At 40.3% G+C, this 17,465-nt stretch overlaps 1 protein-coding gene across 1 annotated transcript; it reads right to left on the bottom strand.

Moving 5' to 3' along the window:
• Positions 1-6,159: 6,159 nt before the first annotated feature.
• On the bottom strand, positions 6,160-10,474 carry LOC145676818 (uncharacterized; the record flags this gene model as incomplete). The annotated part of the gene is made up of 1 exon (XM_081747597.1): positions 6,160-10,474. A coding segment is annotated over one exon (3,720 nt), but the record flags the coding sequence as incomplete, so codon positions are not given.
• Between the last annotated feature and the right edge of the window lie 6,991 nt (positions 10,475-17,465).

Here is a 17,465-nt window from a genome sequence, read left to right on the forward strand (position 1 = left end):
TTTCCTTCCTGAGTCAGAACCAATTAGCGTCGACTTTCTCATGCTTGGTGTGACGTCAAGATGAAATCGTTGCCAATCGATTGATAAAACGTTGTTGTGACGATCACAGCCGTGTAAAGGTTGATTTCCATTCAATCTTGCGTTGCGTGCTTTGCTTGAAAATTTATCTTGTCGAAAGTAAGTTATTTTATTCTATTGGCACTTAAAAACAAGAATTCAAAATCTTTTAAAAACCAAAATAGCAAAATTTTTAATGGTGTCTTTCCGTTCTGCCTTAAGGCTCTCCAGCACTTTGTAGAAAATATTTTAAATGATATTATCTTTAGGCAGAACGGGAATTCCCGTTCTGCCTAATCTTTCGAGACGAGGAATTCTGTCCAGGGAGGGATTTCTTCAAGAGAATTTTTTCTTCAGTAATTGTAACAGATTCTGCAAGAAGAATAACTATTTCTTTAAGTTCTATTATAAATTTTATATGTTATTCTACTTGTTCTTCTCGAAAAATGACTAGATATAATTCTGTTATTAACAGTGTTATTCACATCTATTTCAGTAAAAATGAATGCGATTTAAAAAAGAGAGAGAGAGAGAGAGATACCTGGACAGAAATGGAAAATTGAGTGACTCAGTTGCAAGAAAGCCGTTTGACATTGTAGCTGAAACGAAGAGAAAACAAACTTACTTTGGTCTGGTATCAAGTCATTTCACATGTTTAGCGGTTTTAGCAGGTAGGCCGGAAAAATTTATACAGTTTTCCAGTAGTTCACCTCCAACATGCTAAGGCTCGCAGTCAGGGGCGGCTTTAGGATTTTAATTTTGGGTAGACCCGCTCCCTCGCGTATGGATACATAAGCACATTTGATTGATTAATGACAGTAGGAAATTACTTTTACTGTAGTGGTTGATGCTGTTTATTAAACAATTCTTTACAATTAATATAAAAAGTGGAAATATATTTACTCTTTATTGTATCTTATAGTATTTATATATTTTTTCAAAATTTTTGGGTAGCTCCCCTTCCTACCCGTCCTACCCGCTAAAACCGCCACTGCTCGCAGTAATTAAAAAGTGCCACAGTTCACATCCTTAAGACATGTTTGGCCATATATTAAGCAAACAATGCAAAAGGATGCATAAAACGGCCCTTATCCCCGATTATGTGTCCTTTTGATTTGATTGAAACTACAAAAACATGCAAGTATTTCAATATTGATATTGATATTTTGTATTGCTGCTATTTACATTGACAATATAAATATGAAAATAGAAGTACATATCGTTGCATGAAAACCAGAGGAACGTAACTCCATTTTCATAGGTTTACAGGCGAGAGGACAAAATTATTATTTTCTTAGAAAGATGTACACTGCTCCACAAAACTTAAGCAACTCGAAGAAAGTGGCAGAAAATAAAACGACACGATCACTGCACCAAGTATAATGAACAAACAGACGGTCCAGATGCACAATGCAACACAAGTGAAGACGAACAATACAGTTAGGATGTACAGATTGACCAAAAAGTTCAGCACAACGATACCTCAACAGGTGAAGCTGGATTGTGTGAGGGCATAGGCAGTGAATATGGCGTGTGACCACCACGAACAGCTATACAGGCACAACATCTGGTCTCCATTCTGCAAATCAGAGTGTTGATCAAGTCTTGCGGCAGATGGCGCCACTCCTCGAGGAGAGCTGTTTGCAGGTCAGGGAGAGTGCTTGCTGGTGGACTGCGCTGCGCTATTCGCCGCCCAAGAGCATCCCACACATGCTCGATGGGATTCAAGTCCGGCGAATATGCAAGCCATGCAATATGCGTAATGCCTTCGCTCTCCAGATACTCGGACACAAGATGTGCACGGCGTGGGCGGGCATTGTCATCCATGAACAGGAAGTCTGGGCCAAATGCTCCGCGGAAATTGCGCACGTGTGTATTGAGAATTTCATCCCGGTACCGTTGTGTTATCGAAATGCCATGTTGCACAATATGGAGGTCCGTTTTCCCATCCAGCATAATTCCACCCTACGCCATAATGAAACCACCGCCATAGGACGGCCGTTCAGCAATGAAGTTTGGATGATGGCGTGTTCCTGGCTCTCTCCACACTAAATCCGACCAGAATCAGACGACAGGCTGAATCTCGACTCATCGGAGAACATGACACGCGCCCGCTGGTGTTCCCCCTATACAACATGTTCCTGACACCATGTGTAACGCGCATGTTTGTGCTCCAGTTTCAATGGCACACACAGAACATGTCTTCTTGCATACAGTCCTGCTCTATTGAGCCGCCGACGAACAGTTTCACGACTCAGGCGTTGTCCTGTAGCCTGAAACAACTCATTGACCAGTCGAAAGCATGACGCTTGACGGTTACGTTTGGCAGAAATTCTCAGAAATCGGTCCTCGACGGCCGACGTCTTCTTCGGACGGCCTCCTCCATGACGTCTACTGACTTCACCTATATTTTGGAAGCGACTCCACAGCCTCGACACAACACTTTTGTTCACGTTGAATTCCTGCGCCACTTCCACTTGCGATCGGCCCAATTCCAACCGTCCTATTATGCGCCCGCGGTCAAAGTCACTCAAATGTCGTCTACCAGCCATTGCAAGGTGTGTACCCCACACAAGAACCACTAACTCAATGCTTGGAGCCTGGGACACTACTAGGCTGTGGTGTACGCCTCATGGCATAATTTGTTCACCGCGCTTGCAACGGTGCTGATTATGATATAGAGTGGGTGCTTGCCTTGCTTGTGTGTCTCTGTGTATGTGCATGCCACTAACCAGTGTTGAATAGGCCCCACACGTCACTTATACCACGTTCTCTCGGGTTGCTTAAGTTTTGTGGAGCAGTGTATTTTTTATTAAGATGATAATTGAGCTACATTACAACAGATGATCGACAAGGAAAACAGATGGCGTTCCGTTCCATTTACACCAAGTGGGACTTTCAAAATTATGTTCAAACATGAAGAAAACCAAAACCACATTTTTGGAGTTACTTTCCTCTGGTTTTTATGCGACGATATGATACTATTGCATATAGTATAGAATTATGTATATAAGACAAATCAGCTGATAAAGTGATACCGAAAAAGGAGTTGTAATGTAGAACACTAACATTCTTTCTGAAGAGTCGCCTTATGCATCCTCTTGCATTGTTTACTTAATATATGGCCAAACATGTCTTGAGAATATGAACTATAGCACCTCTTACGTATTGAAACTCTTAGCATGTTAAAGATGAACTACTGAAAAAGTAAATAAAATCTTGATGTGAAACAATTTGATATTATACCGAATTAAGTTTATTTTATGTTCGTTTCAGTTACAATGCCAAACGGCTTTCTTGCAACTGAGTCAATCAACTTTCCAATGCCCGCAGGTATTTTTCAAAAATCACATTCATCTTTACCAAAGTAGATGTGAATAACACTGCTGATAAACAACTGTATCCTGGACATTTTTCCGAGAACAAGAAGAATAACATCTAAAATTTATGATGAAATTTGAAGAAATAGTTATTCTTCTTACAACCTCTGTTAGAATAACCAAACAGATTATTACGAATGCAGGGCAAAATTCAAGAGGACAAACCCGAATGAAAATTCAGACAAAACGAACTAAATTCAAGCGACAGAATCATAGGGACAGATTAATAAAATAATGGATAATGATTATTATTTTTTCTTTCTTCAACTGTTATGTATCTAAAATGTCTGAAATTCTTCATTTTACGGAAATAACATTTTTTTTTTTTTTTTTAATGCTGAAAGCCCAATACAAGACGTAAGACTGTTATAGTAAGTATATATTTCACATTTTTATCTTCGCTTAAAAAAAATCTTGATCAATATTTCAGAATGAAAATAAATGTGTATACATTACTCAAAATAACAGACTGCTATATGCTACTACACAAGAACGCAGGGGCGGATCCAGGACGGACTTCTGGGGGGGGGCGGTCGGCGGTAATACTGCTACTTTTAAGAGCTCCAAACTTGTTATGGATGGGTTTATTTATATATAAAATAAGAAAGTTTCCTCTTGTGGGGGGGGCGATCGCCCCGATCGCCCCCCTCTGGATCCGCCCTTGCAAGAACGACTTTTTAAAATCAAATAGTATCACAGTTACTTTTCATAATTAAAATGAATGGTCTTACTGTAATATACTAAACGTATTTCAAATCTATTAAAGATATAATAAATAGGAATACCCAGAACTTTACATATGAGAATGTGTGAAAGTAATTAAAGCTAATCTGCCCTTTTATTATAACATTTTTACGTTTTATTGAGTTTTCGGCATTTTAAAATTAAAAAAAAAGTTACTTTAGCTGAAAAAAATACAGATAACATTTTAGAATGTAATAAAAATTGAAGGGAAAAAATAATCATATAGGGTGTACATTAGTACATCCAATATATACTCCTGTGATTTTGTCCTCGTCAGAATTTTCCTTGTATTTTGAGCGCTTGGATTTAGTTCCCGCCCTCGTTACTACAGCCATTTTATACATGAGTTCCGATCTGCATACAAACACTCTAGGAGTCAAGCTTTTCGGTGCTGCATTTCCCTAAATATTTCCCCCTCGCATAGTATTCATTAAAAAATTTTCTACAAAGTCCTGGAGATCTTTAGGCAGAACGGGAATGAATCTTTTTAGTATTGCACTCCCCCAGTTGGAGGGTGTTAGGAATTTATTTCCGGTGGGTTGTCGGAAAATTTTAGGGGGTGTAGATAAATCACTGTCATCCTGTATCAGGATACTGGCATTGACATTGTTCTGAAATTTTAAGTATATTGTAATATGGTTTTTCGCTCAACAGACATCAGAATTGTCAATTGTTTTTAGTTAAAATTATCAAGGATGTTATAAAATAGAGGATCTGCCCATATGTATCTTCATCCTATTAAATCAATGAAGCCAAAAAAACAACCGAGCTTCGGCACGTCTGATTGGCTACTCTCGTTTCTGCCATCGTCTGATTGGCTACTTTCGTTTCCGCCATGATTATTGGCTCAAAACATTGCGATCGTATTGGGCGGAGTGGGCAGAGTAGGAGTGGTGAAACTGTGACGTATGGCTTTAAGATTTTCTTATAATGGCAGATCCTCTATTTTGTAAGATCCTTGAAAATTATGTTGTAGTACGGTTTTTCGCTCAACAGATGTCGGTACTGTCAGTACGGTTAGTGAGATAAGAAAATGGCAGGAGCATGCTTGACGTTCAAGCAGCGTAAGTACGTTTTGAAGTATTTTTATCAGGTTCAGGAATGCCATCGCAGTGGAGCGTCAGTGGAGAGGGGAGTTTGGTACTAAAGCAACAACCTGCCTAACAATCAAACGCGTTGTTGACAAGTTTGAGGCGCATGGAACGATTTCAGAGGGGTGTGCCATTGATACATTGACCGCTCGTCCGCTCGTAGCTGCAGTGACTGCTCGTCGTTCTGTTAGGTGTTTGGCCTCCAATGGCCAACAGTTTGAACATCTTATGTAAACATATGCTTACTTGAAGTTTTATAATACATGTTTGAACAATAATTAAATGTAATTAATAAATATGATATATAGTTTTTTTTCTTAAACAATGTACTGTATACATTTTTCTGGCGGATATCAATTTAAAGAAAACAGGAATCTCAAAGAATACACGGGAATCTGAGAAGAAATAATTTCCATCAGCATGAAGATATCGATGTAAACACAGTATACTCAACATAGTTACAATGAGAACAATCTGTGGTGCACTAGTGAATGAAGAGTGAAAAATCATCTTTCAGAGTAAGGGAATGGCAAAAACATAACATCTACATGTTAATTTTATTCACAAAAGAACATAAGGGCAAGGAAAGTTATAGGGGAGACAGAGATATAGTCCAAACCAAATTGCAAGTGAAGAAGAGTTGTAGTATTTCCAGAGAAGACCGAAGTGGTCTAAGTAGATATATGGAAGGAACAGTCGTTGTCGAGATGAGTTTTAGAGTGAGACAGTTGTCGGATGAGCTTATTAGTGCGAGACAGTTGACAGGGAAAATTATAAGAGACATTAGTTGTCAGATGATAAATTATGTTATATATTTCTTGAACAGATCTAAATTGGCGGTAGACTTTGCATTACGGATAGGCGAAGAATAAAGTATATGTGAAACAGGATTGTATTAGGTTCTTAAATATACAAATTAGCGTTTACCTTTCATTCACCATACATTGATTCCATGACATACAACCAATAATCAAATTTACAACGCAGCAAAATCGTGCAAACTCAGTGATGTGTGGTAACATTGTGGCCTACCAGTCGTTTATTTTACATCTCCCAAAACTCCAAACTTTCTAAACTAGGCACTGGAAACCTCCCATGCCGAACAATTAATATTTTTCAAAATATTTATGAACTTCCATTACATGCATACTCCCTGCACCCCTTCTCTAATTTTCCATTATACTCCCCTAACTACAAAATTCTAGGTTAACTATTATACCTCAAAACTTATTGTTAGTGTCTCAATGCTTGCTGTGCAATCTTTTATTACCTATGATTATGAATTACAGCAACTTCAGAATGACTGAACTCCAACTGAAGGCACATTAGTCATTTTCTTAAGATAAACAAGGCGAAACAGTGTAAATATGTCATCAGATTTACAGTTAACCACTTCATGCCGGACAAAGAGTTTCTGTGTCTGTGCTGGGACTGTCTTCACATTAATTAATCAACCACACTGTTGAGAATACTCACATTTTCTTACAGCAATAATATCCTTGGACGAGGCTGTCTCTGTGGCGGAGGCCGTTCTTGTGGAGGAGCTTGTTGAGGCTGTCTTTGCGGAGGAGGCTGTTCCTCTGGTTTAGCCTGTTGTGGTTGTTTCTGTGGCGGTGGTCGTTGTTCCTCCGACGGAGCCTTTTGTGGTTTCTTTTGTGGTGGAGGTTGTTCCTCTGACGGTGCCTGTTGTGGTTGTTTCTGTGGTGGAGGTTGTTGTTCTTCTGGTGGTGCCTGTTGTGGTTGTTTCTGTGGTGGAGGTTGTTGCTCTTCTGGTGGTGCCTGTTGTGGTTGTTTCTGTGGTGGAGGTCCTTGTTCTTCTGGTGGTGCCGGTTGTGGTTGTTTCTGTGGTGGAGGTTCTTGTTCTTCTGGTGGTGCCTGTTGTGGTTGTTTCTGGGGTGGAGATTGTTGTTCTTCTGGTGGTGCCTGTTGTGGTTGTTTCTGTGGTGGAGGTTGTTCTTCTGGTGGTGCCTGTTGTGGTTGTTTCTGTGGTGGAGGTTGTTGTTCTTCTGGTGGTGCCTGTTGTGGCTGTTTCTGTGGTGGAGGTTGTTCTTCTGGTGGTGCCTGTTGTGGTTGTTTCTGTGGTGGAGGTTGTTGTTCTTCTGGTGGTGTCTGTTGTGGTTGTTTTTGTGGTGAAGGTTGTTCTTCTGGTGGTGCCTGTTGTGGTTGTTTCTGTGGTGGAGGTTGTTGTTCTTCTGGTGGTGCCTGTTGTGGTTGTTTCTGTGGTGGAGGTTCTTGTTCTTCTGGTGGTGCCTGTTGTGGTTGTTTCTCTGGTGGAGATTGTTCTTCTTGTGGTGCCTGTTGTGGTTGTTTCTGTGGTGGAGGTTGTTGTTCTTCTGGTGGTGCCTGTTGTGGTTGTTTCTGGGGTGGAGTTTGTTCTTCTGGTGGTGTCTGTTGTGGTTGTTTCTGTGGTGGAGGTTGCTCTTCTGGTGGTGCCTGTTGTGGTTGTTTCTCTGGTGGAGATTGTTCTTCTGGTGGTGCCTGTTGTGGAGGTTGTTCTTCAGATGGTGTCTGTTGTGGTTGTTGCTCCTCTGACGGAGCCTGTTGTGGTCGTTCCTGTGGCGATGCCTGTTGTGTTTCTTGTTCCTCTGATGGTGCTTGTTGTGGTTGTTTCTGCGGTGGCTGCTGTTCCTCTGATGGAGCTTCTTGTGAAGAATACTGTTCTGATAGTGTCTGTTGTGGTAGTAATTCGTCATTTTCTTGAGATGTAGTTAAAAGTTGCTGTTGTCCTGATATGTTCTGAGAGTTTTCTGGTAAATCTTCCTGATACAAAGGTACCACACTATTAGATTCTTCTGATGATGTCACGGTTTCTTGAGTGCTGTTTACAGGCTGTGATTGTTCTTCCCCAGCCTGTGGGGTGCCGTTATCATTTTCTTGTGGGCCATCCTCTTGAGGCCTATGTTGTAATTGCGGCTTGTTTTCCTGTTCTGTCGCCCCTGTATCTTGAGGTTCAGATAATGTTTGCTGTGGTCTGTTGTCAGACTCTTCTTGGGGTTTGTTCTGAAGTGATGGCTGATTTTCCTGTTCTGTTGGGGTACTTACAGAGTCTGGTGTGTCAATTTGCTCTTGAGGTGTGTATTCGTGACATCCATTTAGTGATTCCTGTTCTTGAGGTCTGTTTTGAGCCGGTGATTGTTCTTGTTCTGCTACGGTGTTTGCAGATTCTAATGAGTCTCCCTGTGCCTGGAGACTGTTTTCAGAATCTTCGGGATATGTCTGTTGTTCCTGAGGTCTGTTTTGAATCGGTGATTGTTCCTCTTGTTGTGTTTGTGAATTTTCTGGTTCATATGAATCTTCCTGTGCCTGGGGACTGTTATCAGAATCTTCGGAAACTGCCTGCTGTTCCTGAGGTCTGTTTTGAATCGGTGATTGTTCCTCTTGTTGTGTTTGTGTATTTTCTGGTTCATATGAATCTTCCTGTGCCTGGGGACTGTTATCAGAATCTTCGGAAACTGCCTGCTGTTCCTGAGGTCTGTTTTGAATCGGTGATTGTTCCTCTTGTTGTGTTTGTGTATTTTCTGGTTCATATGAATCTTCCTGTGCCTGGGGACTGTTATCAGAATCTTCGGAAACTGCCTGCTGTTCCTGAGGTCTGTTTTGAATCGGTGATTGTTCCTCTTGTTGTGTTTGTGTATTTTCTGGTTCATATGAATCTTCCTGTGCCTGGGGACTGTTATCAGAATCTTCGGAAACTGCCTGCTGTTCCTGAGGTCTGTTTTGAATCGGTGATTGTTCCTCTTGTTGTGTTTGTGTATTTTCTGGTTCATATGAATCTTCCTGTGCCTGGGGACTGTTATCAGAATCTTCGGAAACTGCCTGCTGTTCCTGAGGTCTGTTTTGAATCGGTGATTGTTCCTCTTGTTGTGTTTGTGTATTTTCTGGTTCATATGAATCTTCCTGTGCCTGGGGACTGTTATCAGAATCTTCGGAAACTGCCTGCTGTTCCTGAGATCTGTTTTGAATCGGTGATTGTTCCTCTTGTTGTGTTTGTGTATTTTCTGGTTCATATGAATCTTCCTGTGCCTGGGGACTGTTATCAGAATCTTCGGAAACTGCCTGCTGTTCCTGAGGTCTGTTTTGAATCGGTGATTGTTCCTCTTGTTGTGTTTGTGTATTTTCTGGTTCATATGAATCTTCCTGTGCCTGGGGACTGTTATCAGAATCTTCGGAAGCTGCCTGCTGTTCCTGGGGTCTGTTTTGAATTGGGGATTGTTCTTCTTGTGTTTGTGTATTTTCTGGTTCATATGAATCTTCCTGTGCCTGGGGACTGTTATCAGAATCTTCGGAAACTGCCTGCTGTTCCTGAGGTCTGTTTTGAATCGGTGATTGTTCCTCTTGTTGTGTTTGTGTATTTTCTGGTTCATATGAATCTTCCTGTGCCTGGGGACTGTTATCAGAATCTTCGGAAACTGCCTGCTGTTCCTGAGGTCTGTTTTGAATCGGTGATTGTTCCTCTTGTTGTGTTTGTGTATTTTCTGGTTCATATGAATCTTCCTGTGCCTGGGGACTGTTTTCAGAATCTTCGGAAGCTGCCTGCTGTTCCTGGGGTCTGTTTTGAATTGGGGATTGTTCTTCTTGTGTTTGTGTATTTTCTGGTTCATATGAATCTTCCTGAGCCTGGGGACTATTTTCAGAATCTTCGGGAGATGCCTGCTGTTCCTGAGGTCTGTTTTGAATTAGTGATTGTTCTTCTTGTTGTGTTTGTGTATTTTCTAGTTGATGTGAATCTTCTTGTGCCTGAGGACTGTTTGCAGAATCTTCAGGAGATATATGTTGTTGTTGAGGTCTGTTTTGAATTGGTGAGTGTTCTTGTTCTGTCCATGTATTATTATCGGCTTGGGATGAGTCTTCCTGTTCTAGTGGTTCGCTATGAACGTTTTCAGGTGTAATTTCTTGCTCATAATGTATGTTTTCAATTTGTTCTTTATTCTGCTTTTCCCCTATGTGCAGAGTTTCAGAAACGTCTTCCTGTTGTTGTGAAGTATTCTGGTTCGTGTTTAATGGATTTTCTTCAAATTCCTCTTGCAGGTTGATAGGAGACTGTTGCTTTGTACTTGGGACATGTTGTACTGTTTCGTTTTGAATTTCATTTTTTATAGTGTTCCTGTTCTGTTCTGATAGTTGTTGTATATTCTTTGAAATAGATTGCAATGCATCTCTGCCAAAGCCGTATCTCAAGGAGGCGCCATGATTTCTGTGGACCTGCAAAATGCAAATACAATTAATTCCTTGGGTAATTACGATTATAATGATATTGGTTCGAGTTGTTGCTAAAATGAATGGGAATATTGTGGGCAAATAAGGAAACATGTTATATAATATTTGAACATGGTATAATACGATTATATGAATCATTATACAGAAAGAAATAACATAAATTTCAATAACTTATAATTACGAAAAATAAAGATATATATAGTATATTTATATAGTAAATATATATATAGTAAATACAAGAATGGTGCGTATCCTTTAACGACATAAGTTTGTTTGATGCATTCCGAACGTGTAGTAGTGTAATTACATTACTGTATATTTTTTCAGTGTAGGGGACACGGTGGTTCAGTGGTAGAGCGCTTACCTCTGGTGCGTGGGGTCCCTGGTTCGATTCCCGGCCAAGTAAGCTTGTGGTGGATAAAATCGTGCCCGTGGGTTCTCTCGGGGTACTCCCGTTTGTTCCGTGCTTGAGGAATTCAATGAATATCGGATTTCGGACGTCGAAAAAGACGATGAGCATCGCCAAGCCTGCTGAGGGGACAGGTTTGATTTTTTTTTTTAAGAGAGAGAGAGGTGACGAAGCATGCTTCCATTGCATGCTGTCTTGCTTTGTCTGTGACTCGAAGTTATGGCACCAGCTCTTGTCACCGGTGACGATCTGCTCCAGGAATGCAGGGTCTTCATGATACCGGAACAGGTGTTGCAGTGTTAGCCCCATACGCAGTTTCTTTTGCGGTTCGCTGAGTATCTTCAGAGCCTTACGGTAACCCAACCTGTCGTGCACAATTGTCCACACTGTTCCAACGCTGGCCCCCATCATCACAGCCACTATTCGCATTGTGACACGCCGTGATCACTTCTCACCAGATCATTCATCTTGTCGATGAATTTGACCGTGATTACCGTGTTTGCCTGGCCTGGTCTCAGTTCATCACTCAAACTCCCGGTCATAACGTAAACGGGCACTCCATTTTCTCACTGACTTGTCGGACACACAATATACGAACACCATCCGGCGATGATTATCGGCCGGCTTAACCCCTTCCGCAGTCAGAAATCTGATAACACCTCGCTGCTCCTCAATCGTCAAATTTTTTAATGTAAATGCCATGATTTCCTCACACTCGCTGAAGCGTTAATTGGACGGAACACTACTTGATTCTCTCCTACGTCATGTGAGAGGCGCCCGCGCGTGCGCACAACCACGCCAGACACTACATTATCTTCCCTAGATGTCGCACTACGTTATTCCAAAGCGGCATATACCTACTATTTCAACCGGTTTGGTTTGTACGACGTTTCGTACCTTTTCATTGAACATTCTTTGTACTATTAAACAACCTGTAGCTGAAGCAAAGCTGTCAAAGATACGTTGCAACGATTTCTTTAGTGTATAGCTTATCACAAAGTAGGAGTAGTGGCGGCTGAATGACCTCCGGCCATAAATTGTTTAGGGCTGCAAGATGCCTATATCCGCCAGTGACTCGATATGTTTTGACGCTGACTGCTCCACTATGATTGACTGGCAGAGTCTGTCTATAGTCTATCTATGCGATGACTGCAGTAAACAGCTTTGTTTTGTTCCCGTCTCGTCAACACATGTAGTTCTCCTCTGATGGCTGAAGGGAGGTTGAAAAGAGTGCCCCTCGGAGAAGCATTCGCAAAATAAAGCTATAATAATGCAGATATCCTCATCCACACAGACTTCTATTAATAATAAACTTAGGCTATATGCAGGTCCGTATTTAGGTAAGTGCTATTCTGAGCCCGAGCACAGGACGGCAGAATTTAGGAGGCGGTAAAATTTTGGAATTCTTTATAAGATTCATAATAAAGTAATATTTAAAACTAGCAACACGTAGAGTCCCGAGCAAAAACGAGAAAATATGTTAATGTGTTTAATTCGCTCTAATTACAGTAGTTTTAAAAAGTCTTCCTCTCCCATCCCTACCCCAAGGGGTGAGAATGATCTTGAATACCATGAAAGCTGATACCGTTAAACTCAGCGACCTCGAAAACTATGAATTCAACACTAATATCTGCCGTTTTCGATTACTTTCAAAATTTCGCCCCCTCCCTAGGGAGTGGAGTATGATCTTGAAGTCGAATTGGATTAAAACTGCCACTATTCATCTGAGCGACCCCAAAAACTATGAATTCAACTCTAATATTGGTGGTTTTCGGGAAGAAGCGGCAAATTTTGTGCAGGGGCGGCAAATTATTTAGAGCATAGGAGCGCACAACATATAAATACGGGCCTGGCTATATTATGACAATAGCATTCCTTTTGCTATTGTCATAATAAAGAGCTTAAAGAAAGCATGTTTGCAAATCAGTTTCACTTCACTAAGTAGCATGATTCTCGTACAACATGAATTTTTAGATTTACAAAAGAAATTTCGTTTTTCTCTAAAACTACGCATCGGGATTTACATTCATTTTGTTTAGCTTAATGAGATATATCCATGTTCTCAATATTCGGACATTTTTTCGTTAAATGCTAATAATAATATTATTATATTATTATTATTTACAAATTAAACCTTTTCGATGCAACTTTAGGACTGAAAAGGGACATTCGTTCTTACTTTCATACAGAAGATTGAAAATAACATCCGCGGTGGCTCAGTGGTAGAGGGTTCACCTCTGGTGCTTGGGGTCCCGGGTTCGATCCCAGCCCCCGCCAAGTGAACTTTGTGGTGGACAAACACCGTGTGCGTGGGTTTTCTCGTGATTCTCCCGTTTCCTCCCACTTTCTTCATTCCACCATTTCATTCATTACTCATCATCACCGTCTTCTTTAGCCTAACCGGCATAACCGTGGGACGTAAAACTCAAAGATTTCATTTCATTTTCATTTGAAAATAACATTTAGACAGGGGCGCACCCACAAATTTTTGTTCGGAGGGGTCAAAACTTTGAGGGAGGTAGGGATATAATACTATAAGCCACTACGTCTATGTAGTATTGAACGGGTATTATTCTGTATCCGAAAGGACGATAAGTAATTGTAAAATACTTCCACCTATATTTCTGTTAGGAGAGTTCTAAGCTTTGGGTAGGAGGCTCTAATACTACAAGCCACTACGTCTATGTAGTATTGAACGGGTATTATTCTGCACCCGAAAAGACGATAAGTAATTGTAAAATACTTCCACCTATATTTCTGTTAGGAGAGGTCTAAGCTTTGGGTAGGAGGCTCTAATACTACAAGCCACTACGTCTATGTAGTATTGAACGGGTATTATTCTGCACCCGAAAAGACGATAAGTAATTGTAAAATACTTCCACCTATATTTCTGTTAGGAGAGGTCTAAGCTTTGGGTAGGAGGCTCTAATACTACAAGCCACTACGTCTATGTAGTATTGAACGGGTATTATTCTGCACCCGAAAAGACGATAAATAATTGTAAAATACTTCCACCTATATTTCTGTTAGGAGAGGTCTAAGCTTTGGGTAGGAGGCTCTAATACTACAAGCCACTACGTCTATGTAGTATTGAACGGGTATTATTCTGCACCCGAAAAGACGATAAGTAATTGTAAAATACTTCCACCTATATTTCTGTTAGGAGAGGTCTAAGCTTTGGGTAGGAGGCTCTAATACTACAAGCCACTACGTCTATGTAGTATTGAACGGGTATTATTCTGCACCCGAAAAGATGATAAGTAATTGTAAAATACTTCCACCTATATTTCTGTTAGGAGAGGTCTAAGCTTTGGGTAGGAGGCTCTAATACTACAAGCCACTACGTCTATGTAGTATTGAACGGGTATTATTCTGCACCCGAAAAGACGATAAATAATTGTAAAATACTTCCACCTATATTTCTGTTAGGAGAGGTCTAAGCTTTGGGTAGGAGGCTCTAATACTACAAGCCACTACGTCTATGTAGTATTGAACGGGTATTATTCTGCACCCGAAAAGACGATAAATAATTGTAAAATACTTCCACCTATATTTCTGTTAGGAGAGGTCTAAGCTTTGGGTAGGAGGCTCTAATACTACAAGCCACTACGTCTATGTAGTATTGAACGGGTATTATTCTGCACCCGAAAAGACGATAAATAATTGTAAAATACTTCCACCTATATTTCTGTTAGGAGAGGTCTAAGCTTTGGGTAGGAGGCTCTAATACTACAAGCCACTACGTCTATGTAGTATTGAACGGGTATTATTCTGCACCCGAAAAGACGATAAATAATTGTAAAATACTTCCACCTATATTTCTGTTAGGAGAGGTCTAAGCTTTGGGTAGGAGGCTCTAATACTACAAGCCACTACGTCTATGTAGTATTGAACGGGTATTATTCTGTATCCGAAAGGACGATAAATAATTGTAAAATACTTCCACCTATATTTCTGTTAGGAGAGGTCTAAGCTTTGGGTAGGAGGCTCTAATACTACAAGCCACTACGTCTATGTAGTATTGAACGGGTATTATTCTGCACCCGAAAAGACGATAAATAATTGTAAAATACTTCCACCTATATTTCTGTTAGGAGAGGTCTAAGCTTTGGGTAGGAGGCTCTAAAACTACAAGCCACTACGTCTATGTAGTATTGAACGGGTATTATTCTGCACCCGAAAAGACGATAAATAATTGTAAAATACTTCCACCTATATTTCTGTTAGGAGAGGTCTAAGCTTTGGGTAGGAGGCTCTAATACTACAAGCCACTACGTCTATGTAGTATTGAACGGGTATTATTCTGTATCCGAAAGGACGATAAATAATTGTAAAATACTTCCACCTATATTTCTGTTAGGAGAGGTCTAAGCTTTGGGTAGGAGGCTCTAATACTACAAGCCACTACGTCTATGTAGTATTGAACGGGTATTATTCTGCACCCGAAAAGACGATAAATAATTGTAAAATACTTCCACCTATATTTCTGTTAGGAGAGGTCTAAGCTTTGGGTAGGAGGCTCTAAAACTACAAGCCACTACGTCTATGTAGTATTGAACGGGTATTATTCTGCACCCGAAAAGACGATAAATAATTGTAAAATACTTCCACCTATATTTCTGTTAGGAGAGGTCTAAGCTTTGGGTAGGAGGCTCTAATACTACAAGCCACTACGTCTATGTAGTATTGAACGGGTATTATTCTGTATCCGAAAGGACGATAAGTAATTGTAAATTATTTCCACCTGTATTCTCAGAAAAAAAATATAGAACTAGATTGTTTTTGTAAGAGAAAGAGGGCTTTATGCAGAGTCGTTTCGACGTCTGATTAACGCCATATTACATGGTTGACTAACGGATGGTTATCGAAATTGTATTCAGTCTCTCTGATTAGGACGTAGTATTTGACAAAGTTAATCACATGTGACTAATTAATCTAGAACAGAGGCTAATCTTTTACCCACGGTTTAGCGTGTGACACAACATTTCGTGTTTTGTATTTCATGTATTTTCATTTTTACAGACTACGCATGCGCTCATCTACTTTTCCGTAGTTGCCACATTTATTTTTCTCGCCCGATGCATTGGGGTTATGTAAGTTAATCTTACCCAAATCAACTTTTTAGTTGTACTCAAAGTAGACTGTGAATACCAAAAAGTGCATCTTCCTTAGTAAAGAGCTAGTATGCCATCAACTAGTCTGTGACTAACCCTCGATTAACCAATTCTCTTTGAATACCGCCCAGAGTATCTATCCGTGAATCAGGGAATAGTTCGGGCCTGTGACCATGGCAGAGGTAGAAAATGCCATGAAAAACATGAGAAGTTCTGAAGCTCCAGTACCGAATAGTCTCCGTATTGAAGCAGGGAAAAGTTTAGGTTTAAAAGGAGTGCAGTGGTTTACTTGACTTTTTAATAGGATATTGGGAACGGGAAATATGTCAAACGAATGGAGAAGCTGCTTCATTGTACCCTTTTTAAAAACAAAGGAGATATGCAAATCTGACAACTAAAGAGGAATAAAACACAACAATGCAACAAAGCTCTGAGAAAGAGTGTTAGAAACAAGATTGAGAGAAGAGCCCGAAATTACAGATAATTAATTTGGTTTCATGCAGGAGAATGGACAACGGATGCAATATTTGCATTTAGCATGCTACTAGAAAAGTACAGAAAATACCAAAAGGACCTTCATATGGTTTTCGTGGACTTAGAGAAAGCGTATGATACATTGACACGGGATCGTTTTTGGTGGACACTGAAGAAGATGTGTGTTCCGAACACATACATCTGTATAATTCAAGATATGTATAATGGATATACTATAGGAGTGGAGAGTGCGTTCGGAATAATAAAAGAGTTCGCAGTTAAAGTGGGACTTCATCAGGTATCTAGTCTTAGTCCACACCTTTTGCAATTGTGATGAAGAACTTACAAAGGATATCCAAGAGTTAGCGCCTTGGAATATGTTATTTGCAAATGAATCGAGCGGGTAAGTGATGCCAAGGCAGCTCTGGAAGAGAAATTGCCTAGAGAGGATCGTTGGAGAACAAAATGGCGTAGAATTAATATATTTACGTTGTCCTTTGAGGAAAAATGTAATCTAGAATACAAGAATACATCCAGATGAAAATGAGGTGGTAATGAGGAGGAAATTCAAATAATTGAGATCAATTCTACAGGAAAATGCAGCAATAGAAGAAGATGTAAACAGCAGAATTAGCATCGGTTGGACGAAATGGAGAGAAGCGGCAGGCGTGTTATGTGACCGTAGGCTACCAATACGTCTTAAAGGAAAAATTTACAAAACCTGTCTTATTATACGGAGTGGAATGTTGGACGACGAAGAAGACAGAGCAACAGACATTGCATGTTGCGGAGAAGAAGATGCTGCGGTGGATGTGTGGAGTGACGCGAAAGGACAAAATTAAGAGTGGAGTGATCCGGAGAATAGTAAAGGTGAGGCCAGTAGTAGAAAAACTGCAAGAAAGTAGACTGAGATGGTTTGTTCATGTAAGAAGACCTTTGGAATACGTAGCTTACCGAGTGGATGCTATAAAAATGAGTG

The sequence above is a fragment of the Thermobia domestica genome, unplaced genomic scaffold (assembly GCF_964235325.1).
Source record: "Thermobia domestica unplaced genomic scaffold, izTheDome1.hap1.1 HAP1_SCAFFOLD_388, whole genome shotgun sequence".
Classification (NCBI taxonomy): Eukaryota; Metazoa; Arthropoda; class Insecta; order Zygentoma; family Lepismatidae; genus Thermobia; species Thermobia domestica.